General features: G+C 38.2%; 1 protein-coding gene across 5 annotated transcripts; it reads right to left on the bottom strand.

The window, feature by feature from the left end:
• Positions 1-3,475: 3,475 nt before the first annotated feature.
• On the bottom strand, positions 3,476-23,561 carry LOC120108705 (maspardin-like). Of its 5 annotated transcripts, none has more exons than XM_039122391.1 (8): positions 23,281-23,561; positions 22,203-22,328; positions 14,200-14,298; positions 10,252-10,394; positions 9,256-9,364; positions 7,553-7,660; positions 4,234-4,374; positions 3,476-4,132 (listed from the first exon to the last, which is right to left on the bottom strand). In XM_039122391.1, the coding sequence occupies exons 1-8, from the start codon at positions 23,350-23,352 to the stop codon at positions 3,935-3,937; spliced, it is 996 nt and encodes a 331-aa protein (XP_038978319.1). In that variant the 5' UTR covers positions 23,353-23,561; the 3' UTR covers positions 3,476-3,934. The 5 variants fall into 5 exon arrangements, with proteins under 5 accessions (XP_038978319.1, XP_038978320.1, XP_038978321.1 ...); XM_039122392.1 differs by having other exon boundaries at positions 3,476-4,151; positions 22,203-22,249; positions 23,281-23,544; XM_039122393.1 differs by having other exon boundaries at positions 3,476-4,151; positions 14,200-14,265; positions 22,203-22,249; positions 23,281-23,544.
• Between the last annotated feature and the right edge of the window lie 2,093 nt (positions 23,562-25,654).

Here is a 25,654-nt window from a genome sequence, read left to right as displayed (position 1 = left end):
GTCGGCGCTCTTTGGCCGAGCGCCTCCGTGGCGGTATGACTTGGGTTTTTCCCCCAACACTACCATAAATCCACACGTATTCAGTGAAATGTGAGGGACTAAAGGAGTACGAGACACTTGCTCCTCCACTTAATTACAAACTCCTGAATAAGAAACTAGTAGGTAGGTTATGCCTTATACTAATGCATGCAAAGGAGACATAATGATGAATGCATACAAGAAAATAATCAGATACAGAAGGGTGAGAAAGAGAAGGAAGCATACCTAGAAGGAGATGGAGGCCACAATCCGTCAGCATCTCTGTAGAAGATAGCTTCGCTCGGCTATGCTCTCTAGGCATTCAAGCTAGACCTCCTCTTAGAACCTCTCATCACTCAAGAATTGCAGGAGATAGGGATGAAAGTAGATTGAACAATATATGTCCGGATCCGTTTTTCTATCCGAATCTATCTAGATACGGATCAAAATTTGAGCATCTAACTAATATCTACATTCATATCTATATCTGTCAAAGAAAAATAGATATGTATATAGATGACAACTATCCGATATTCTTTATCCGAATATCCGACTTCAATTATAATCCTATTTAATTTTATATTATAATCATGAACTTTTAAGAAAAATAAATGACTATATTAATATGCTATTAACTTGATTTATAATCTACTTAATAATATCTTTAATTTTGAAGTTATAAAGTTTAATTATTTGATTTATTTTCATGTCTATATTCATACTTTTCTATATTCAATTTATATTTGTATTTTTTTAAAATAAATATAGATATAAATTTTTGTATATGATTAAAAAAAATATGGATATAGATATGCTAGTATCCGATCTGATTTCTGTTCTAGCGGCAGAGAATCGATGACTATAGATAGGAGGCTATTTATATGGCCCTAGGGATAAATAAGACTGGCTTATCCGGTGTTCAAATTCAAAGTTCTAGCACACCATAAATCCATAATCATATGGTAGAAAAGAGGTTCTAATAGTAGAGACCTGCTGTCGGAACGATCTATTGGAAGAATTTGCTATCAAAACACTCTAACCTATTAATTTTTTTTTTTTTAGGATAGTAGAAAGTTGTTAAGCCATTCTGCAATGTTGCAGGTTGTTCTGAGGGTGCCAAAATTCGAAATTTAGATTTGATGGCAAAGGCTTGCTATCAGAATGTCCTGAGATTAGAACACTATAGGTAGGACCCCAAAAGGTGGAAAACTTAAAAATAGCTTCTGATGGCAGGATTTTCCCATCAAAAGGTTCTGGTGACAAATTCTTACCCCCATGATGGTTTTGAAGGCAGAACCTTGCTGTTGAAACACCCAGGGCCAGGACAAACTAGGATGGATGCACGGTGCCTGGGATATGCTTTTAGGGCGTTTTATAAGATGACACCTCCAAAGGGTGCGCAGAGGGCCAAAGATTGGGGTGTCTACATCCTTAAAGCAGTTGATTAGATAATAAAGATTTTTAACACTAAGGGACATGCTTTGAATCGTTTTACGAAAATTTCTGCAAATTCTGCTCGTGTGCAGGTTCTGTGCAAGATTTGCTCTGCTTAAACTTGCCGGTGTGAAATTTTAAGTTAGAAAGGCAAGGGTGCCCTTCTCCCAATCCCCAAAATCTTTCCATACATGCAAAGATAAGAAAATGACATTGAATTTGAACATTGAAAAAGTTGATGTACTTTCTTGCAAAATTCATAATTTTTTATGTTAAATATTTTCAGTTAATGCAAATTGTGACGAATGTTGTGGTCTCACTTTGGAATGCACAGAGCTTGCCTAATAATGCTTACATCAAAGACTCAATGCGATTGGAATTTGAATGTGCCCTCCATCATGAGCTCTCACGTTGTCCAAGTCAACTAATGGCCAGCCTGACATCTAGCCAGGCCTTGAAGTTTGGAGCGCGCCCTATAAGCCCAAGGCCCCTTCTTCTTGAACCTGGATTTAGAAGACCCATTGGCTAACTCCAAGTAGGCCTTTCTAGAGTTTCGTTCATTTGATAACCATTATAAGAGAGTCAAAAGTTCTAGTGTATATGGGCGAGGTCGACATGGCAGTGGTCAGAGATCCTGCAGGAGATTTGAAGTGCAAGGACACAGTTTCTACAGGTGATGAGACAGTGGCTGGCTAGTTCGCGGACTTGTCAAGAGGCTATTAGAGCGACTTGCACGGCATATCAGATCTGGTTGGCAAGGAACATTCGCGTCTTCGGTGAGCGTAGGGTGTCACCGAAGTTTGTTGCAGAGTTTGCTCGGGCACAGGCCATAGAGATCAAGCCCACCCATCCTTCAGATAGACCTTTGTTAGCTTGGGACACCTGGGGTTCACCCTCTGCTTCGGTAGCTCCTCAGACGGTGTTTTTCACCTGGAAGTCCCCACCCCCGAGCTTCCTCAAGGTCAACTTCGATGGGTCGGTGCTGGATGGCTGTATGCGGGGCGGTGCAGGCTTTGTGATACAGGACCCACATTCCAGGGTGGTGGCGGCAGGCAGCTACCAGCTGTTTGACATGTCGGTTCCAGGGTAGAGTTGCGAGCAGCCTAGGCGGGCCTTCGACACGCGCGGGTGGTGCTGCAGGCCCGATCGATCATTTTGGAGGGCGACTCGGCCACAGTCATCAGATGGATTCGGAGGGGGTCGAGGGGTGAGAGCACAAACCACCTCCTGAACTGAGACATAGGGATGATGATGAGAGATGGAGGGGTCCTTCAGGCTAAGCATGTATTCAGAGATGCCAAGAGGGTGGCTGACTGGGTGGCTGCCTACACGGCCTACGACTCAGGGTATATCCTTTGGTCCGGAGAGGGGAGTTGCCATTGGCATTCCGCGAGCTGTTGTATTTTGATTTTATTGGATGTATTCGTACACGTACTGTATGAAGCCGCGTTTTAAGCAAAAAGAAAAAAAAAAGAAAAAAAAGAAAAAAAAGAAAAGAAGAAGGAGAAGAGATTTCACCTACCAACCTTTATTGAAGCTACTGGATGTGCATTAACATTTCATGCAGTTTTACAAAAGTCTGTAGCAAGATTATTTGAAATATCTGGTTATCAATCATCTTAATATCACAATACTTTATAACAACAACAGTTCTCTACTAGAGCCTATTTGGAAAATTCAGTAGCTGAATTTCTTATAAAAATCGAACCTGTTACCCAGCCTAGCTATTGTTTTCTAAGACCTACGCATCCTAGTTTTGGCCTAAATCCGGCCTACGAGTTTGTTGAACTGCAGAATTAAAAAAAATGGAGATCCTTCTTCTTTTTTTTTTTTTCTCCCATAGGATTTGGACGGAAAAGGATTGGGGTGATACAGGCCTTCAATAAACTCTGGTCCATGATCCTGTAAAAAATCCAGCCCAATCCTTTTGCATTTGTCAAACAGGCCATTAATGTCCACATAACTGTCGTAGTCCGTGGACTTTGGCTGTAATTTGCGCACATTGCTACATGTCCAGAGTTGATGATCATAACATAATCATACATTCAACACCCCCACTACAGGATTCTCATCAAGTAGCTCTTTTACAAAATTGAATACAAGAAAAAAAAGAAATTAATATTTCATAATATAAGTGGTTTTCCTAGATAAGAGAAATGAGCAATTCATGCACTCATGGCATCAACGACCAAGGTAATCTCCAAAGGCAAATGGAAAGGACAAAAGGGAGCCTATATGTTAAGCCATTCTGGAAGAATAACATTCCAACCACCCTAACGAGATGGTATATTTTTCACAGGAGCTGGAGAACAGTAACATTCAGCAAATGACTTTCATATTTTACGCAAATTCTGAATGTTCGGCAACCGTTTCCAAGTAATGTATAATGCACCCATGAAGAATTGCAGGAGATATGGGATATATGGTGCTTGCATGAGAAAGGATAAAGTCCCAAGGGTCATGCTGGTAATCTCTCTATTAGTCAAGATCTGATCATCCAAACCATGGACTTCAGATCCCGAAGCTTGAGGCTGATGACCACCACCATCATGTGCCCCAGGGCTACCATGCTCTTCTGGGGGCTTATCCAAGTTCCCTCCACCTTTTTTCTCATCACTAGATCCCCCGGAACCACCGTCTCTTGAAATGCCTTGCAGGAGATCTGGTTTTGCTTCGACTCCTACGCGTCTCAGATGAAGCTGTGAGATTTTGGTCATGAGCAGACAGCAAGCCAAAATAAATGTGCAAGATGAAATAAAAAAATGCAGGGTGCTAAAGTACCTGAAGGTATAAGTTAACTTCATCCGGGCGAGAAAGAAATGGAAAATCACCGCCAGTCTTTAATACTGCTCGCCTTGCTCCAGGGTATCTTTCACTCACTTGATCTTTCAGTTCTTGTGGAACAGCACAATAGTCGTTTGTCTGCAAGAATCAAGATGTAATATTTAAATGACATGGTTGAGAATGGCTTTTAGTTCATCATTAAAGCATCAATAAGAAAAGCTCATAAAAACTCCGACTTGATGCACTATCCATGATTGAAGTTTCACAGGAAATTATGAAACACAAAAGTTACAATTTTAAGGGGAACCAATCCAAAACTGGAGACCATTTTAGGGTTGCAGGACAGAATATATTTGTGGCCAAATATATTGTACATATAGGTTGTTGATGATAATTTTTCATAACTTCTCATATTTGAAAAATTGGGAAATCATTTTCTCTAGATTAAACTTTAACCTTGCAAATTTTGAGAAGATTTGAAACCATTTTAATATTCCAAGTTTAGCATATTAAATATATCATAAACTTGGGTATCCCCAAGCTCAAATTTCATCAATATATCCATTGTCATGTCCAATTGGCAGCAACCAAGACAAGAACTGAAAAACATATCAAACTCCAAATGGTACATCCAAGGCCAAAAGTGGTATATCCCCTCAAAAAAGAATGCCTCAAACAGTTTCCTTGATCCACCGGCCCAATGATTCAGTTTGACAAATTTGAGAAGAAAACTGATTGAGCACATTTTGTGAGGTCAGTGGTGGTAGCGAAGGGCTTAGGATTTTTGATATCTATCTTCTTTTGCCTCGTTTTGGTAAGGCAGGTGAAACTGGGTGTAATGGGATTAGGGTTTGCTGAGAGGTAGCTCTATGCTTCCCCCTTTTGATTATAGTGGAATCTCTACTTCATCCTTGCCTGTGGATGTATGCTTGTAGCCAAACCATGTAAATTTGTGTTTGCTGTGCTTTTCTTTCTCTCTGTCTTCTTGAATCTCTTTCTTCTTCTTCGATTTCATCTAGATCCATTCCAAAAGTATTATATACTTTAAAATAAATTTGCAATTATTTCGTATCTCAATTTCTTTACGTTTTTTTAAATTCAACATATTTTTCTGAGCCTCTTTTAGTTTTTCAGAAAAGAATTGTTAAGAGTAGGATAAAAATCAGTCACACGAAAAACCAAAACTCATCTAGTATGATAAAACCAAAACTAATGCAGTTTCTGAGCCTAGCTTCTATTTTACATCAACTTATTGTCACTGAATGCATCTTTCCCAAAGGTCATGTCAGCAAATGCTATCTTCACATATCAACTCTTATGATGGAGATTAATGTTGTCTCTTTAAATAATTAAAAGTAGTTGATCGTGATCATTGATTAGGGTGCGCTACCACGAAGTTAGAGCCAACTCATAATAATTAAAACGATCATGGAATAGCTGGGACAATATAGTGAATGGTGATCCTACAGCTACTACAATCATGGTCTGCCGTACCGGTCGGTACGGGCCGGTACCGGCCGGTACATACCGGTACCGGACCCTACCGGTACGGTACAGCTACATATTTCGGTACCGAACCGGACGGCCGGTACCGGCCCGTACCGAACAGTCCATACCGGCTCCAATTTTTTTTGGCTTTTAGCCCCATCGGTACAGTACCGGTTCGGCTCGGTTTGGTTCGGTACCGTACCGGTATCAATGCCCACCGGTACGTCGGTACAGTTGGTACCGCATACCTTGACTACAATTAAGTTTGTAGTCGCTTTCTTCAATAATCTCATCAATTTAGACCATGCGGACCTCATGATCCTTGATCATCATTTTTAAATTTTCCTGCTTCTCTGGCAGATTAATAGAGGTCGGATCACATTAACTGAGCTTTATTTAATTGGATCAGCTTTCTCAAAACTTTGTTCCACCATATTAAATGGTTGCCCTTTCAACATTGCTATCATTAGTGATCCTCAAACCATTATTCATCTTCTTTAACTGATCTAACATGGTCTACTGTTCTTTCAAAAACTTGATAACTTAAAACAAGCCTCCAGTGTTGAATTAGTTAACTTTGACATTGAATGGTGTCACACTATTTTTTTTTAAATCAACCATTTTCGCAATGAAATTTAATTCTAAAGCAGTCTCCCTCTCCTTCTCTCCTCTCACTCTGTGTCTGTATTTGTGTCCAAGAGAGAGATTAGGTAGAGAGAGAATATAAAGTTGTAATGGCACCATCTATGGAGAAGAATGATAAAAGTTGACTAAGTTGCTGCAGTTTTTCTTATAAACCCAAATAAAATGCAATATGCCTTGTATCAAAGCCTCATGAGCAATTAATGACCGCTATTCTATGCATATTGGGGAAGGTATTTGTTCTATTTCAAACATTGTAGAAGACTAATAAATCTACGAAAAGGTAAAAAGGAATGAGAATAAAATACAGTAGTATATTCTGTTCCTAAATAATAACCAAATCATATAACTTATTCCTTAAGCAACTTATCTGGTTCCTTAACACTTTTTGGAAATAACCTTCACAAATCACAACAATTTCAAAATACAGAAAATTACAAATCCAAATGTTCGTGACTTATCTCTTGTCACCTAACAATTGTACCCTTAAGTTCTATTAGACTCTATAACTGAAAATAACATGTAGCAGTAAGAATAACAGCAGAAACAACTACTGTCAGAAAAATTCTAAACAAATCCCCCTGCCCCCACTCCCCCCCCCAAAAAAAAAAACAACACACACATAAAAAAAAAAAATATAGAACAATCCTCATGTTCCTCTTCCCTTTGCTCATCCTAATGAAGATCACTATGTGCAAAAATGCTAATACCTTGAGGATTTTTTCCCTCTTTCCAAAATTCATTTCCCATCCTAAGTCTGATTTATTTAACCATAAACCTTCCTCAGTAGCTAAGGTCCTTTGTTATTATGCTGGCTATCTCAGCAAGAAATCTTCTCACTCCTATCTAACATTATGCTAGTCATCTTATCATGTTTCTTCATTTTCGTCGACTTGCTAAAAGAGAAACTTACCATCCATATGCATATGCATATGTGAAAGGTAGGGCTTCTTAACAAAATTGAGTGAAGGTGTATGTGGGTATGATGGAGATACATGCAAAGGTTGCTCTAGAAAGCCTCCCTTCTGACAGAATGTTAAACTATCAATGGAAACATTAAATCATACACATGAAAAAATAAATTCTCAAAGCCATTTTTCATAGATTTCTTTGCAAACATGATATAAGAAATAACTCATGATAAGAGGCAAGAATTTATTAAAGATTGCAAATATGGATGACTCACATCCATTATAGTGATAAGGGAATCTGGTAGTAAGAGAGGACCAACTGACGTGACATTCACATTCAATGATAACCTTGATGAAATGTCCTCTCTCGACAATTTCTCAACCTGAAAATTTCAAAATATCGCTAATGTTATGATAGAAAGGAAAATAACATTTGTTTTTAATAGACCTTTAAATTATATTCAGGAAAAAGGAAAAAACAAGCATTGCAACTTCCAATGCATGCAAGACTTAAATTAAGAGCTCACAAATATGTAATAAAATTTAAATTACTACAGGAATTATTAAAGTTCAAACACAGATCAATTCAAGCTTGTTATTGTCCTATATATAGAGTTGCAAGAGGCAGCACATGAGACTCTGGTGCTGCAGCACATCTAGCATCTTCCATGATACAAACTCCTGTGGCCCTAGAATAAATAAAGCTAGCCTTCAGCACTACTACTACACCATCTAGTACTTTACTACCCTCAGTTTCATGGACAAATACGAAGGTTCTTGCCAGAAAGGGTTTGACTAGTAAGTAGAGAGAAAGAGACAAGAAAACATTCTTAGCACCAGAGTCTGTTGTGCCAGTACCAGTCACCGTACTGCTTGCCCGGCAGCACGAGTCGGTATGGGCCCTGCCGGGCTGGGCCTATACCGACACAGGAGACCGTGAGAGAGAGAGGAAAAGAGAGAGAGAGAGAGAGCTGGAGAGGGAGGGAGAGAGAGGGAGGCCGGCGGAACAGGGGTCCGGCTGCGCCCTCCACCATCTGCACCAGCGCCAGCCTCCGAACTGGGCGGTTTGGGACGATTCCGCCGACCTTGCTCAGCACTAGTTAGGATTTAAAGCACAGTGGGAAAATGATGAAAAGAAAGAATGCACCATGTATCCAAGATTAGGAGTAGCAAATTTTTCACCCATAAAATATATAAATGAGTTTAAACTCACAAGCATGTGACACAATCTAGACTATCTTCCAACCATGTATCTCTATTGAGACACTACCTCTTTCTCATTTAATTCCTTCAAGCTTACACCTCACAGCATCCATGCCCTTGCGGTGTTGTCTCTCAGAAACATATAGGCCTATGATTCTGGCATCTATTATAGTATACCTTCTTCGGTTATAATTACTAGATTCAATTTTACAGCAAGTAAAATATTATTTAATTATTTTTCCAAAAAAATGCTTTCACAAATAAAGAAAAAATGGGTCAGCTTGATTTCTAGCCATCGATTCCATGTATAAATATTGATCTTGAATCTCTAATGCATCCAATTTAAAATGACATTAATTCTTAGGAAATTGAAAAACCAAAGTAAGAAAAATAAAAGAAAGAATTACATTACATCGTAAGTAGGTGTATCAGAGAGAATAATTTGGCAGATGTAACGATGCAGCAGTATGGTTTGGTATGGATGATACCACAGTTTCCATCCATATTTGATGTCATAAACTACTAGAATGACATTACTACTTGAGAAACATGTTGTAATGCTTTTGTAGCCTTAGTCGATATACAAGATTGTGAGAGTATCATAATGACAAGGACACAAGGTGAGCATGCCTAGGAAAAAAAGATTATATGACTTGAAAGTCAGCTTTAACAAGGCAGAGCACCAAGAATTTATTGATGTCATCAGTGGGAGAAAAGGAGAAAATATGATAACCTATTCAACAACATATCAGCAACAAATTCTATCTATGCATACCTGGCCAACAACAAAGTCCACAGAATCAGCTATAAATGGTTCATGTGGACCATCATGGATTCCTGTTAAGATGTGTCTCTTCAGCAAAAATGAAGGAGTCCAACTAACTCTGCAACATTAAAAAAGAAAAGACAATCAGATGAAAAACTCAATAATATCTATACTCGCCCTAGGAATATCTTGGGTTTCATCACTTTAAAACAACAAGATGCATCATTTAGGTTACATCGGAATTATAAAAACATAAAAAAAATCAAAAAACATCAAATTGTACTTAAAATTATTAATAAAGTTGAAAAAATTGATTAAAACTTGAATTTTTTTTTTTTAAAAAAGGCGTGCCGGTTCTATGTGTTAGTACGGTACCGAACCGATACCATATCGACCCGGCCGCCGATCGGTATGGGTTTCAGTACCGGTTTGGCAGACATTACTGAAAGCATTTAATCATATTACTCCCAGAAGAATAAGTCCAAGAAGTACCATTATAATATTAAATAAGTCCTAGAAGTACCAGTAGGTCCATTAATCACTGTAATTATCATTTCTCTTCTGCAGTACATGTTACAAATATTTTTTACTTGTTCAATACAATGACCTCCTGATACATGGGATCCACACAAAACTGACCTTGAATCAAGACCTCCTAAGACTTGGCTCAACTTCAAGTCATTTGCATTTCAAGTGAAAGGATGGACCTGACTAAAATTAACAATCAATACATCATGTATGAAATTGAACTTTCCATGCAACAATTTAGAATTCAAAATAAAAAATGGATCAAGTAAATTCAAGTTACCAGCTACCATTACAGAAAATTATCATAACCAAGGGATAGAAGTTTATGTCGTTGGCAATATAAGATATGTCACTAATAGTCATAGTAGAGCAAAGCATAACTTTATTGATCATAATTATAGCACAAATACTGCAATTGTCATACAATGTGTGTACTTGAAACCTTATAGAACATGCAGAGAAGATAAGAACACTTACAATGGAGACCATGGCATAGCAGCTGCAAACTTGTGTGTCTCTAGAAAAGTATTTGAGAGGACCAATGATTTAACACGCCTTGGACGGTGTTGAGCAAAAATTTGTGCAAGAAATCCCCCAAGAGATGTTCCATAGAGATGCACCTGCTAACTGAGACTGGTCAATCTACTCATGAATGCTAACTTTTATGTGAGAGATGGTTCATGGTAATATGCACAAAATGAAGATAGGAATGTGTTAAAGACACGACTCAAAATGACAGAAGAGAAACCAACTACACAAGTTCTGATGCTAATATTTACCAGCTGACATGCATATCAGATGCAGCAAACTAAACAGAACAGAGCTCACTGTCTAATGCAATGTTAAAATGCAAAGATGTAAGGCAAGGTTATTAGTTAGTTTATTTTTTGATACCAAAGAACATTTGAAAATTTTGTAATTGAGCAAGTTTGATTATTTGATTATAATGGACTTATTTAGTTAGATTATTTGGCTATTATCTGTTAATTTAAATTTCTGGAGTTATTAAAAATTTGTTTATCTTAGGCCTTGCATGATCTTTAGTGTACCGCACTAGGGTTTATGTGGTTATGTCACCTGGTTGACCCTCAAAATCTCAAGATGATATTAAACCTCTATCCCTAAAGCATAAGTATCTTTCAATTTTTCTTTTCATACAACTCAACTCCAGGCTAGTTGGCTCGGCTACATGAATCTTTCACTTTATAAAATATGTAGTGATATTAAGTCCTTCCTTACTACTTCATCCTATGAGATTTTCACTATATCTCTGCCTCTCGTTCTTTCTACATGTAACAAATCACTCCCTCATACTAGTACCTCCTTTGGCCTATGTTGTACCAAACTATCTAAGTCATCCTTCAACTTCTTCACAATTGATAATACCTCTAACTTCTAACAATGACTTTATTTCTTATTCTATCTTGCATTACCACATATCTATCTCTACATTCTTATTTATGCCATACTCATCCTATTGCATGGGTAGTTCTCTAATCGTCCAACATAATATAGCCTAAAGTATAGCTGGTTGTATGACTGTCCTTTAAAATTTTTCTTTAACTTAGTAGGTATCCTAAAATTGCATAATATCCCAATTATACTTCCCCATTTAACTATCCTTTTTTAAACCTATAGATCAAGAAATGTTGAACCGGCCGGTTCAGGGTGTACCAAACCAGATTAGTCGAAGACCAACACGGTTTGAGCTATATATTATGTTCGCTCCCTTCTCCAGCTTAGAAACATTGAGAGAGCGTGAGAGAATCCCCCTCTCACCGATAGGGAAAAAGCGAGAGAGCACAAGAGAGAGCTCCCCGCTTGCAAGCACCATGCCCCCCTTAGCCTCCCACCAATGGTAGGTCCCTCCCTCTCCCTGTCCTTCCCTTCCCCTCTCTCACACACACTTCGGTTTAGGGTTTGCCAAGGCGGCCCTCCCCTTCCTCCCTCCCTCCCTTTCTCTCTCTCGGATGCACGCACTCGGCTTAGGGCTAGGGTTTGCTGAGGCAGCCCTCGCACCCTCCCTCTCTCCTTTTCTCCATCTGCCCCTCCCTCTCCCTCTCTCTGAGAAAGGGAATGAACTAGTCCCCACTTATAAAAAAAAAAAAAATTTGAATTGAAGTTGGCAAACCATATGCCAAATTTAGTTCAAAAATTAAAAATAAAAAATCTGAAATGGACTGGAATGGGTACGCCATAGACTTGTACATTACCGTCCTGCCTGCCCATCGGCATGGATTTCGGTACCAATTCCGCGGACCTTGCTATGAATAATATCCTCTTCAATCTTCCCTTCTTTAGGAACAATCAATCAGAGACACAAAAAATGATCACTATTACGAACTTTATGATCCTCAATTTTCACTCCAGTTTCATTTCAGTTTCTAATTTTACTAAAACTACATTCCATGTATTCTAACTTGGTCCTACTTAACTTAAAATCTTTACATTCTAATGCAATCCTCTATGATTCCAAGTTACGATTAACTCTAACTTCATCCACGAAGATTATATCATCCAGGGATAGCATATACTAAGAATTATCGTCCTAAATATCTAGTAAGCTCATCCATAACTAGCACAGGAAGATAAAGACTTGGAGAAGATCCTTGGTGTAAGCCTATTATGATTGGAAACTCACTAGTATTACCAGCAGTAGTTCTCACCCTAGTCATTATTCTATTATACATGTCTTTAATCACATTAAGATAAGTAACATAATTCTTTTTTTTCTAACACCTATCATAAGATATCTTTAGGGACTCAACATATGTTTCTCTATATCAATAAACCATATGAAGACCTTGTCTCTTCTTTGTATTCTTCCATTACCCTTCGAAAAAGAAAAATAACCTCCATAGACCACCTTCCTAGCATAAAACCCAATTGGTTCTCAGAGATTTTTGTGTTTCACCTCAATCTCAATACGACTCATGAATTTAATACCACGATAAAACAATTCAGAATATCACCTTTATTTTTATAAATCAGTATTATGGTGCTTTTCCTCCATTCATCGGGCATATTTTTGGCCTTCAAAATCTTATTTAGCAAATTGGTCAATTAAGTTACTCCCACTACCCCATGTCTCCTAAGCACTTCGAAACCTCCATAGGGATCCCATAATAGCCTTCTTTACTTAAGATATTAAATTTAACTCACAAAAAATAAAAAGGAAAAGAAAAAGTAATGAAAATTGATAATCTATATTAATAAATAAAAAATGAGCCTAGCATGATTTTAAATACTAAAATATTATAAAAAAACCATCTATGGCTAGTCTTGGTCAATTTGGTTGAGAAAGGCTACAAACACCAAAATTGGGACAAAATTGGCGAGTTCTAGTAAACAATGATCAAAATTCCTAATGCTAATTGAAACCCAAAATTTGCCATCAGTTTCAATTTGGTCTCAACCCAAAAATAATCGGCTTCAACTAAAATGAACTAGTTTCAGTGGAAATTTAAAACTGTGCCATAAAAAGATATTTTGTATGGATCGGATTGGGATTGCTTGAGCTTAATTTGGGTTGAGCCTATATGAGCTTCGATTTGGGCTCAAGTGGACTGCGAGCATGACTCTGCAAGAAAATTTCTAACCCAGGCCTAACTCGAAACCAAAAAAAATCATTTGATCGGACCATTTCATGAAACCTAACTAGCCCAGCCTTGTTCCGACCCTACACATTGATAGACCCTTGACCAGAAAGTACAATAGTCCTAGCGAACCCTTAGCTAATGATCCTATTGATAAGTGAACCCTTCACCAACAAGTATAATAATTGGTTGCTATCTGGTCAGTGTTGAATTAATTGTACCAACTACCAAGGGTTTTCAACTTTTCTGTGCTCAAGTGTTTTCAAGTGAATTCCAATGCATTCAAGTGTTTCCAAGTGTACTTTAGTGTTTTGAAATTCTAAAAGGTGTATCAACTTCGATAAGTATAGTTGGTAGTTACTTGAGTTTCAATAATAACCCATTTAGATTACTCTTGGATACTTGTTGAGCTATGTTTTAATTTGATGCTATGTTTGGATACTTGTTGAGCTATGTAGCTAATCATTGAGTTATGATATTTAAAAGTGAGAGGCTGATCTGCATTAGGCTATGCACAAGCTTGAACTGCTTTTGTTGTACATAGCATCAAACCTCTACCCCTTCTTCCAGGCTTGAAATCAGCATTGGCAAGGTTTGGTGTGATAAGATGTATCCAAATTACGTTAGTAAGCACACATAACATAGCGACATTCTAGTATTTTAAACATAATAAACTACCCTACCTAATGTTTTGGAAATGACATAAGAACCTTCATAATAAAGCATACAAGACATTAAATTTCAAATGGTAAAATCTCATATAAATAATTGGCAATCGCTTGAAACTCAGCAATAAAGGATGATAATTGAAAGAATAGAACTTCCTTACATGATGAACATTGATTGTATCCAAGAATTTCTCGAAAGCATGAATCCACTCGTGGTGATTCCATACCTGAGGTATATCAATAGAAATCACTCGATAACCCTGAAAAACAATTTCAAGGTCACTGACAATTAAATAACTAGAAAGATAGCCAATGCTTCAAATAATTATTATCATCCGAGAAATGAATGATAACTGCTAAACATGTCAAATAAGAAAAGCATATAACTGAACTACAATAACCTATAGGTGCAACACTACACTGAAATTGCAAAGAAAGATTGGCCAACCTTAAGAAAAGTTCAAGATGATAGGGATAAAACGCAATGAGCCACTAGCATGCTACCTTGTGCATAACTCTTCTTCTCTTTACTAATTCTGAATTTGGTACCATCAATCGTGATGGATGAGAGGTAGCGCTACATATGACCTAGGTGTTATAGGTCTGAAACATGACAATAGCCCCTCTGCATGCAAGAATGACGCTACATATATTTGCCCCTTCCAAGTGGTAGGAGAATTGTGCATTGGGACACCATTGTTCCAATTATGATGGAAGGCTATAAAATAGAAAAGGCTCATTTCTTTTAATAAAAGATGTGTAATGGAGATATTGATTCAATGATTTTCTAGAAAACAAATTGCATATTGTAAAGGTCTCTAAAATTCATTAAGGTCAATATTAGGGAGGCATAGTGCCACAGAGGAGAAGTACACAATATTCAGACTATTTTAATGCTTGGCTCAACAACACCCTTTTACTTATCTACATGAGCATAGGGGAGATTCATGAAGTGCCTTGTGAAACAAGAAACAGTTGTATGATGGGCACTTATCTTTGGAGGTAAAATAGATAATGTTAGTGGCTCTAATAACTTGTATACAAACCAGTGCATTAAAAGATTCATGATGTTAACATACTTAAAAGTTAAAATAATGCTTCATGATACAAGCCAAGGATTGATGTACTGGAATCGGGGCCCGGACTGGTTGCCCGGTAGCACGGGTCGGTATGCCCCTGCGCCGTTCCATGCTAGGCCCGTACCGACACAGTAGAGGAGGTGGAGAGAGGGAGAATGGGAGAGAGGAAAAGAGAGAGAGAAGGAGGAGAGAGGGAGAGAGAGAGAGGAGGGTGGCGGACATCAAGCGGAGGCTAGCAGAGGCTGGCGGAGCCCCTCCTCCACCCCTCCGTGCGGCTCTCCAGCCCTCCGCCGGCCGGTCGCCACCCTCCCTCTTTCTTCCTTCCTCTCCCTCTCCCTCCCTCCCCCGCTCTCTCTCTCTTTTCCTCTCTTTCCTTTCTCTTCTTCCTCTACATTGCTGTTTTTTTGTTTTGGTTGCCAGAACTGTCAAGGTCCGCCACCGGTACAGCTCGATATGCTTCGAATCGGACAATTCGGAATGGTTATGCCGACCATGATACAAGCTATTTAAAAGACATTATTAATAAATATCACAACTATTATTTCCACGAGTGTGTGAACTGTGAACTTTATGATGCACTATATGAAAAGAGCAGAGGAAATAATGTGCTAGCATCAAAGTGAAGAGCTGTTTAGTTTGCAAATACATAGACAATAGAATGTTCGATAGAGATCTTCTTTTATGTTGTCTTTTCTTTTTTTTTTTGAGGGTTGGGGGCTAAGAGCGCAAATACGTGTTAATTTTTACAAAAACCAATAGGTGTTAGTTACACAATTATTATTATTTAAAGAACAAGAGTAATAATGATCCTATAATCAAAATATGCATGACATGCATTAACATTTCTAATCCTTTCAAACTCATGGTGCATCTAGGAAAGAGAGTATACAAGAAGAAGGGAGAAATGGTGTTGGATATGTGAAGAAATGAACAAACTAGAGAGCAAAGGGAAAAATGTGGTACAAATAGCAGTTCAAATCAATAACAAGTAAACCGATCCATCATCCTTATTTTTTAGTTTTCTTTCAGCATAAGTTTAGCCTACATTTAGGATTAATCTAAGTAAATTATTATTCAAATTACATCTGCTTTTCCTCCATTTTTATAGATTTTCTGCATGTCTAGAGTTTAAAATCAATTTTATATATTAACATGCATAAATGCTGAAATTATATCCAAATAATTACACTTCAACACATTTATTTTTCTCAACTATCATGAATGTACAACACAAATACTAGTTCTTGCAATTAATCTTTAGTCAAAATAATTGATTTGTAACCTAAGTCAACTAATATCCAGACTCCTTCAAAAAGAATATGGATTAACTAATATCTGACTTGTATTTGTATCTATTTTATAGCCGACCCCATCTAGTTTGGGATTAAGGCTTAGTTAAGTTGATAGTTGTTTTTGTATCCATTTAGAACAAATATGGATGCATTAGAATATATACAAGTAACAACTTTAGCATCCATTCGATATCCATGTTTGCATCTATATTGACTAAATAGAAATGGATAAAGATGTACCAAAACCCAATCCATATCTAATCCATCTTTAGCCTGATATAGTGACTACTTAGTATATTAGGATTATATGAATATTTAAATTAAAACCTAATTTAAGATTAAATTTTTTATTTCAAGGTCCTAAGATTTGGCACTTCAATCAAAGACTTAGGAGTCCTTTTTAGATAAATTTATATAATTTTGAGGTGCCACTATGAGAAAACCTTTTGGATGTGTTGCTTGCACCAAACATGGTACAAAGGCATGATGACAAGATTAGGGATACAAATATCAATTTTTTTTGCTTTCTTCTATCATGAGTCTAGCTTCCTAGTTAAGATTAATTTAATCAAATAAATGATTTTGAATAAGTACCTATTTCTTAGAGTTAACACTGCATTATCAATTCCCAGCCCAAATGAAATGGCAGATGGTTGATCTCGGAGAGCTGATTGTAAAAATATGTTAAAACTATGAAAAAAAATCCAAATTTGATATGCATGATAAATACTAGGGCATCCCATATTATATTTAACGCGCCACAGCTTTGCCTAATAATGGGTAACAAGGCAAGGGTTGGCTAGATCATTGTCCGTAAGCAATGTGCTACAACATAATCCAATTGTAGTGACAAATGAGTGAGGGTTATTAAGGATTAGGAAGTCTTCTAGTAATAAACTAGTATAGTGGTGGCCAGATGGAGTAGTAAGGGGATAAGAGAAATTACATCATATGAAGAAGATAACTATACAAAAGAAGAAAATTAAATTTGTTGCTCGAAATATTGGATCTTTAAATCGAAAAAGCAGAGAACTAATAAATACGATGATAAGAAACTAAATAGAGAGGTAGTAAAGATAAGAAGATTGGGAATGGTATAAACTATTATATGTTGGTAAGGTTGATAATAGAAATGGAGTAGGAATAGTAGTGAGTAAAGAAATGATAGAAAAAAATTGTACATGTAAATAGGATAAGTGCCAGATTGGTAGCTACATAATTAGTTTTAGGCGAGGAAATTATTGATGTAATTAGTGCTTAGACACCACGAGTAGGTTCACAGGAGAGGTTTAAGAAAAACTTTTGGGAAGAAATGAATGAATTAACCCGGCCCAATTAGGTTGGCCTAAACCCAGCTTGGAGGGTCTGGGAGCACAAGCTAAGGGTTTGATAGCCCTCACTTAGACCTTGGCTACCCTCCCTTCATCTTGGCTCCTCAGACCCTCCTCATCTTTCTCTTCTCTCCACCTCCCACACACCCCCTTTAACCTCCCCATTTCTGCACCTTGGCCAGCCTTCCTCTCCCCTCTTCAATTCTCGCTACTCAATTGGACACCCAAACCCACCCCCTGTTCCACTTTCTTTTCTTCTTACCCAATCTCTTCTCCTCCCCAATTTCCTCTGCCCCTTAAGTCCATGTGATTGCTCGATCCAACCAATCTTCACCTCTCCTCACCAGATTAAGCCATCATTACCCTCATTGGATCTCACCATCCTTACTGGATCTCACCACCATTTGCAACCACCTTCCATGAGCTTCCTTAGAGGCACTGGTGCCAACCCCACCTAGGCCACTATGCACCGCCATCTGTCGGCATCAAGATTTTAAATCCTAGTGGGACAAGGGCGTTTCGGCCATCCTATCCTATTCCTGTGAGTAAACAAGACCAGAATGGGGTTAGATCTCCAAAACCCATCCATGCAAGGAAAGAAGTAAAAAAATGGAAAGAAAGAGAGGAAGGAAAGATGATGAAATGGAAATGTGAAAGGAAAAAAGAAGAAAAAGGAAGGGAGAAGAAAAAGAATGAAAGAATGGAAAGAAGGAAGAAAGAAATAGAAAGAAGAAGAAAAAGGAAAGAGAGAAAGAAGCAAAGGAAGGGATAAGAAAAGAAAGAAGAAGAAAAGAAAGAAAGGAAGGTAGGGAAAAAAGGAGGAGAGAAGGAAGAAAGGAAAGAAGAAAGAAAAAGAAAGAAAAGGAAAGAAAAGGAAAGAAGAAAGAAAGAGAAATGGAGGGTACCTACAGGGGACACTCGACTGGGACTGCCACCAAGACGAGGACGAGGCAGGATAGTGGGGCATCTCGTTCTATAGAGAAACCAAGACACCCTCATCCCACGGAATTTAAAACCTTGACCGGAATTGCACCCTTTTTTTTCTTCCCCTTGTGATTCACCCCCTATTGCTCTCCCCTGTGCAATGAGCCTCATGGCTCCCTTCTCGAGCTCCACCAGCACCTCATCATCGTCTGTCACTCCTATTCCACCACTGGCCAATCTCCCTCTCTCTTCCCCTCCCAACACTAGTTTCCCATCAACCTTTCCCTTACCCTCCTCCTCCTAAATCCCCTACTTTGACTCTCTAACTCTCTACTTCTCTAAGGTAATCTTCCACCCTTAATCCCAAATTAGCACCCTCTACTCCTCTCTAACTATATTCATTATTTTTCTCTAATTTTGTTGGCTTAATTTTGTGAAGGAGAGTGACCATATAGGCAAGAAGGTTAGCATAGGGTTTTACACACTAGCCCCTAATTGAGATAAAACCCCCAGGTACTCATTCCTTTAATTAAGTAAATAGCACGGAATAGACTTAAATTAGGGAAACCTTGGGGCTAGGGTTTGTTTGAGGCTAGGGTTTGTTTTAAACACACAAAAAAATTAAGATTAGAAAATTTGGAAAAAATTAGTAATTATTTATGCTTCCAAGGTGACTAATTATATTGACTTCTAAGCAAGTTGGTCCTCCAATTTCATGAGAGTAATGAAATTATATAATAATAATAAATATTAATATCAAATATAAGAATATGTTTTGTTTCGATATGGATATCACAAACTCGTGAAATGTACATGTATATTATAATATTGAAAGGCCTTGACTATGAATGACTTCCGAATTGGTCTTGAATGTGAATGCTTCTATCTTCATTTAGATTGTGAATGCTTTGAGTGGTGATGATTGTGAATACTTATGATTTGGTCATCGTTGTGAATGCTTGTGAGTAGTCATAAATTGAGATGTTCTGGTGGGATGAAAATCTTTTAGGTTGGAAATTATATTTTGGAAACCTTGAATGTGATTGTGTTATACGCAGAAAATGGTGGTGTTTTATCCTGGTAATATGGAGACTAATGGTTTGTTTTCAACTAACATAAACTAGAATTGTAAATGATATGACTAGATGGATGGGTGTGAGCTGCGGACTAGACTAGTAATCAAGGTCAGCCAAACTAGTACCAGGTGTCGCAATGATCAACGACCGGTAGGATACAGTACCGATTTAGATTGTACCAGCACTCGGTATTTTGTATCGATTCTGTACCAATTGAGTTACGATTGGACTGCACGATATTCTACCATATCAATTCTGTACCGATATGCCATTTTTCTTTTTTTTATTTTTTTATTTTTATTAATTTTTAGTCTTGAGGGATTATTTCAAGGATTGTGCTTTTTTGAATTACAATTATAATGCTACTTTGATGCTTTCTCATGCCATATTAGTCCCTTATGATATGATCAATTAATGAATGAAAGTATAATATTATTGAATATGCAAGTACATATAATTGAATATATATATATATATCAAATCGATTTGAAGTACAAAATATGTACCTACGTCTAATATCTTATTGAGTGTCTATGTGACTTGTAGACATCAGGATTTTGGTCATCGTCTAGGCCTGAGATATAACTCCAACCTAGATAATCTACCCATCCTTGCATCATATAGTCTAAGCCTCTTGGATAGCCATCCTGATACTAATTCGATGCCTGATGTTGGGATGGCCATCTCATCTAAGGGAAGATCAAGACAACTAAATCCAACCCGTAATTTGCACGAGACTGTGGAGGATAGTACCACATAAATATAATGCCTTGGGCGAAGGATATTCATGTAGGTCAGAACTTGGCTGTGTGGAATAGAATCCGGTATATGATTTGGATCCGGATACGTCCAGGAGCTCTAGTCCATGTGCTACGTCATTTGAGCAGAAGTCTCGTGTCCTAAACCACCTCGAGAGGCCCATCTCTTGTATGCAATCATATTCTCGCAGACTCTAGGTTGTGGAAACCATATCCTATATAGCATGAGTGAACTATGACTTACATGTGAACCGACTATGCAATAGGACTAAGTCGTATGCACATGTACCATGTCTATTGCTACTTTTTTAATCACCAGATGCATCATTGTTCAAACTATCATTATCATTATTGTTCATATCGCGAGATGATCTACGCAATTAGTCATCTGAGAGATGATCTAGGCAACCAATCATGCGAGAGAAGATCTGAGCAACTAGTGATCCAAGAGATAATCTAAGCAACTAGTCATCCAAGGGCTCCTTAGTCTTAGAATCAGAGTGAACATAGTTCACTTTCCGTTCCTTTTCTTGTTGATCTAAGAAACTGTTTTCTTTTTCTGGATACCCCTATCTGCCTGGCTCTATGAGGTGGCTCGGCTGGGCCCACCACCCTAACTAGCTCTATCTCCAAGGTCTGTCGTATAGCTTTGTACCGCCCGGTACGGGACGTACCGTACTATACTACGAGAAAATCGATACAAAAAACTCGTTCAAGTCTGTACAAGCCCCGTACCGAGGCGTACCAGAATGAGTATCGGTCCGTACCAAGGCGTACCGAGATGCAATTGAGAAAATAAGTAAAAGACCTATTTTGGCATAGAGCTATACCGTACCATACCGAACCGATAAAGTACCAATATAGTATCCGATACCGAGATTGTGAACCTTGCCTATCTCCTTCACTAAATTGCATAAATGGTAGAGCTGGTTGGATGAAGTGGGGAGGTGCATTTGGAATATTACATGAACCATACAAAATTGCAGATTCAATCAACTTATTTTTTTTGTATCATCTTATCTTTGTTCAAGCTATAACCTGGACAGAAATGAAAAGGCTTTCGGACATGATTAAACGAGGAAAAAAGGTATTCTTTCTTATGTGTGTCTATTTGTAGGGATATTACAAAAAACAAATATTAGTTTCTGATACATTTCTAGGAGAGAAGCCTTTTTGAACAAATTTGCTCTCCAAGATATAAAAGAGTTCATCTTTGGCATATATAGTAATGTTATTGATTCTACACAGCTCAGCAGTTCTGCATAAAACTTGAAATCTTTAAGGAGAAATTGGAGGTATTAAGAAGCTAAATTCAAGCTTCTTTGCTCAAACAATACCTTGATTGACCTAGGAACTAAGGATTTCTGTTGAAACACTAAGAAACCCTGATTTCCTTATAGTTTGTCTTCTTTGTTGTATCTACAATTCATAGATCCCTTCATATCACACAGATTTATTTTATGAACAATCCTAATATTATTACCAACCAGCACAGGAGAAAAAAGAACATAAATGAATTTTCAAACACTGAAAATCTGGTTCTAGATTTTACATACATAGTGCAATCATGATAACAGTTGAAACAAAAAAAAGCCTTGATAGGTTTTAGTTCCATACAGATAGCATCTCTACAAGGCAGTTGTATGGAAATAGAAAGTAATAGAATTGAATGGAACAAAGTTTTCCATTTTCTGATAGTAGTACCTTCAAGGACAGGGACATGATCTGCTTGTAGTAGACATCAGCAGTTCCTGCAATTCCAGGGATGCAGATGAGTGGAGGCACAGACTTGGGACCAAAATCATAGTACCTCCATTGTTTAGATCCAATCTGAACATTAAGATATTTTGCAGGACTCAGCAAGGCAAGTACAAGTTTGATATATATTTAGGTACTACAGTAACTAAACAAAACAGGAAGAAAAGAAATTAAATACCATGATATATAAGCAGAAGCAAGTTGTTTTATTGTGATGGCATGGTTAATATCTATAAATACTATAGTAATCTATATATTATCTAGTACCATATATTGCTTCAGTCTTGAGAGTAAACGTTGTATACAGTTTTTGGAGTAAGCCAACAAGTACGTGAGTCCACAATCTATGCATCATCAGTCCTTCAAACACGATCTAAGCGAAGAAATCATTCACTTCCCACTATGAAACCAGGTTTTCAGTTATCTATAACTGTTAAATATCATATTTTGTTCTCAAAATGCCAAATTATACAATATTGGCGCTTCTTAATGTTGTTATAATAACAAGAACTCCTGTACTAATAATATGAATCAAGAAAATTTGATCAAACAAGATGATAGCCCTCACAAACTTCTAAGTGGAACACCCAAAAGCACCCAATCTTGCAAAATACAACACAAGAATTACAATCAGCGAGTTTAATTTAAAACATAAATAAATTAATAAATAAATAAACCGATTTTCTCTAAAATCCAATCGAAACATTTCACTAATTTAGAAAGAAAAAAGAACCAAGTATCAGGCGAAATCATGATAGCAATCCAATAGACCTGTTTACCCATTTTTATATACATGCCTTGGAAAAATTGGGGAGCGAATCTTGTACAAGCTATTTTTATTTGCATGCCTTGGTAAACTTGGAGTGCGTCTCGTATGACTTATCAAATTAAGGTCCGAATCGATTAGAAGTTAGAAGACCAAAAGTGATGTTTTTACTAAACGAAATTAAATAGCAGGGGCAAAAATTCATAGCCAGCCAATTCTAAACTAGAAAGTTTGAGGGGAAGAGAGGAGAGCTCATACGGAGATCTTGTGGAGTGGGACCTGCGACTTGAAGTGGACGTAATCTCCCGGCGCCGACGAGAGGCCTTTCATCGCTCGCTTGCGTTTTCGAACAGATTCTCCCGCAACAATTATAATTCAAGCCCAACGCCCGATTAATTTCTGAGCCATCGAAGGAAGACAAGAGGCCAGCCAAAGAGAGAGGGAGAAGGGGAGAAGGGAGGAAGGGAAGTCGCAATGATTGCTAAATCTCGGCCTGAGGGAGAGTATTTTAGGAAAATGAAATAGAATAGAGCGGAAGTTCTATGGGAGTAGCCGTCACGAGGCTGTGATGATGAGTTGGGCCCCGACGCGAAGGGACGGGAAGGGCGACGTAGGGGCGGTCCAGGTCATCAAAAGTTACGACGGAATAGCAAAAGGCTCCACTAGATGGGCTGAGAAATGGTACATGGGCCTCGTAGGGCGCGGATGCTAAGCTCTAACAATCTCTTAAAAAACAAAAACACAAACTTTCTCTTGCTATCGGAAAAAAAAAAAAAACCATCAATCTCGCACGCTAGTGATGAGAATGGTAGATGAGAGGAGACCATCCGTAGGTATCTCAACCGCCGGTCATCTACACCTGTCAATGCAGAGAGAGGCAGGTTAACCATGATAAACCTGTCAAATAACTCAGAGCCGGGATTCACTTTGGTTCAAGGTTGAACTGAATCGCGCTAGGTCTGTGAGTTTGGGTTGCATCTTTCGCGCAAAAAAAAGAATTGATCGTGACGTTAATCATTGGATCTCTATTCATCCATTTGCATAAATTTCAAAATGGCTATTGCATGATCCAATGATAGATTCGTGTGAATGAAGGTGAATTCTTCTTTCACGCGAAAGATGCAACCCCCATCCCCATACCAAATATATATATATCACCACATGGTGATTATTGAGCTATTGGATCTTTCCAATTCAACTCTAAAGCAGAAAGGATCCAAACTCGATGGCTGTATACTGGAAAGACAACTGAGTCATCCGTATCGTTATTTAGTCTACCTATGCTGGGTGGATTGCGATCTTACAATGCTTTATAAAATTTTGAGATTAGAAATGAATAATAAGTGTTTTGTACTATAGTGCAAGAAATGTTTTAAAAGCCTTGCTGGACTAGCAATTTGAACCAAAAGAATTGTCAGCTAGTATTGCAAGAGATGTTTTAAAAACCTTATTGGAGCAGCAATTTGAACTGAAAGAATTATCAACTAGTTAGGCTTCCGGTCTAGATAGACCCCCAGAACCAGACTGGCTCACAAACCATCTTAAACCTGTGAACTCCTATGAACCATGGTTAAACCAGTGGCTCGTTTGAACCATTCTAGCTCAGGAAAAACAAGTCGGTTCTTATGATGCATAAAAATTCGGTCCAGGATTCTGGGGACGGGGATTAGGGATCAAATATGTTACATTTTTTAATTCCTTCTTCATCACTACCACCTCAATTGTTCCTCTCCTACTCCCACAGCTAGGATGACAGATGATCATTGATCAACCAGCAGCCACCAGCCATCATAGAGACAAAACAGGCTTGCCTTCTGGCCCTCTCTCTTCCTTACTGTAACACCCAACCTAATTTTGAACCAGGCCTGGTCCATTTGGCCAGCCTGCATTATTTTTTTTGCATTTGGACCAGCCTTTTGGCCCATATCAGTGCAAACTTTGTGGCTCCTAGGCCCAATTCCGACCGGCACCCATCGGGGCTCTATTCCTAAGTGGAGGAGGAGGTGGAAGGAGGTGACTCCACCTCCTCCTCAAACTTTACTGGGGCAGGGGGTTATCGGCTATAGGTCCCCATCGAGCCCTCCTAGCAGCCGTTCATGACCTTGTCAGCAGTCCGATCCAAGCAGATGAATCCTCGGCCTTGTTCGAGACATCCATCACGCCATCACGACATAATTCCGACAAAAAATTAGAAGGTTACTACCATCCTAATGTCTCTCTTGTTTGATTCCCCGACCTCACCCTTCGTCGGAAAGCCATCGTCAGTTGACATCCCATGATGAGATCGTCGGATTCCGATGAAAACACTCCACTATTTTTTACTCTATTTTTCCATCCCTATTTTTTGTCTTTTCCTCTTTCGCCTACTGCTAGTCTGCTACTGGTTGTCGTTCTATGGCCACGCCAAGCCCTTGCACCAGTGATTGTCTCAAGCCGACCGCTAGCTATGGTCGGCATTGAAGCTATCCTTTCTTTAGATGTCTTAAGTAACCAATTTCAGCCATGATTTTTTCTCCATATTCAAGCACCGCTGAGTCAGCTGCGCCAGTTTTGCTATCGCCGAACGACAAACCTCCCATCATGAAAGACTGCAATTAGCCATCCCTTATAAATTTTTTCTCTATTTCAAGTT

The sequence above is a fragment of the Phoenix dactylifera genome, unplaced genomic scaffold (genome assembly GCF_009389715.1).
Source record: "Phoenix dactylifera cultivar Barhee BC4 unplaced genomic scaffold, palm_55x_up_171113_PBpolish2nd_filt_p 001505F, whole genome shotgun sequence".
Lineage (NCBI taxonomy): Eukaryota > Viridiplantae > Streptophyta > Magnoliopsida > Arecales > Arecaceae > Phoenix > Phoenix dactylifera.
Note: the sequence above shows the minus strand (reverse complement) of the source record. Positions and strands in the feature narration are given on the sequence as shown.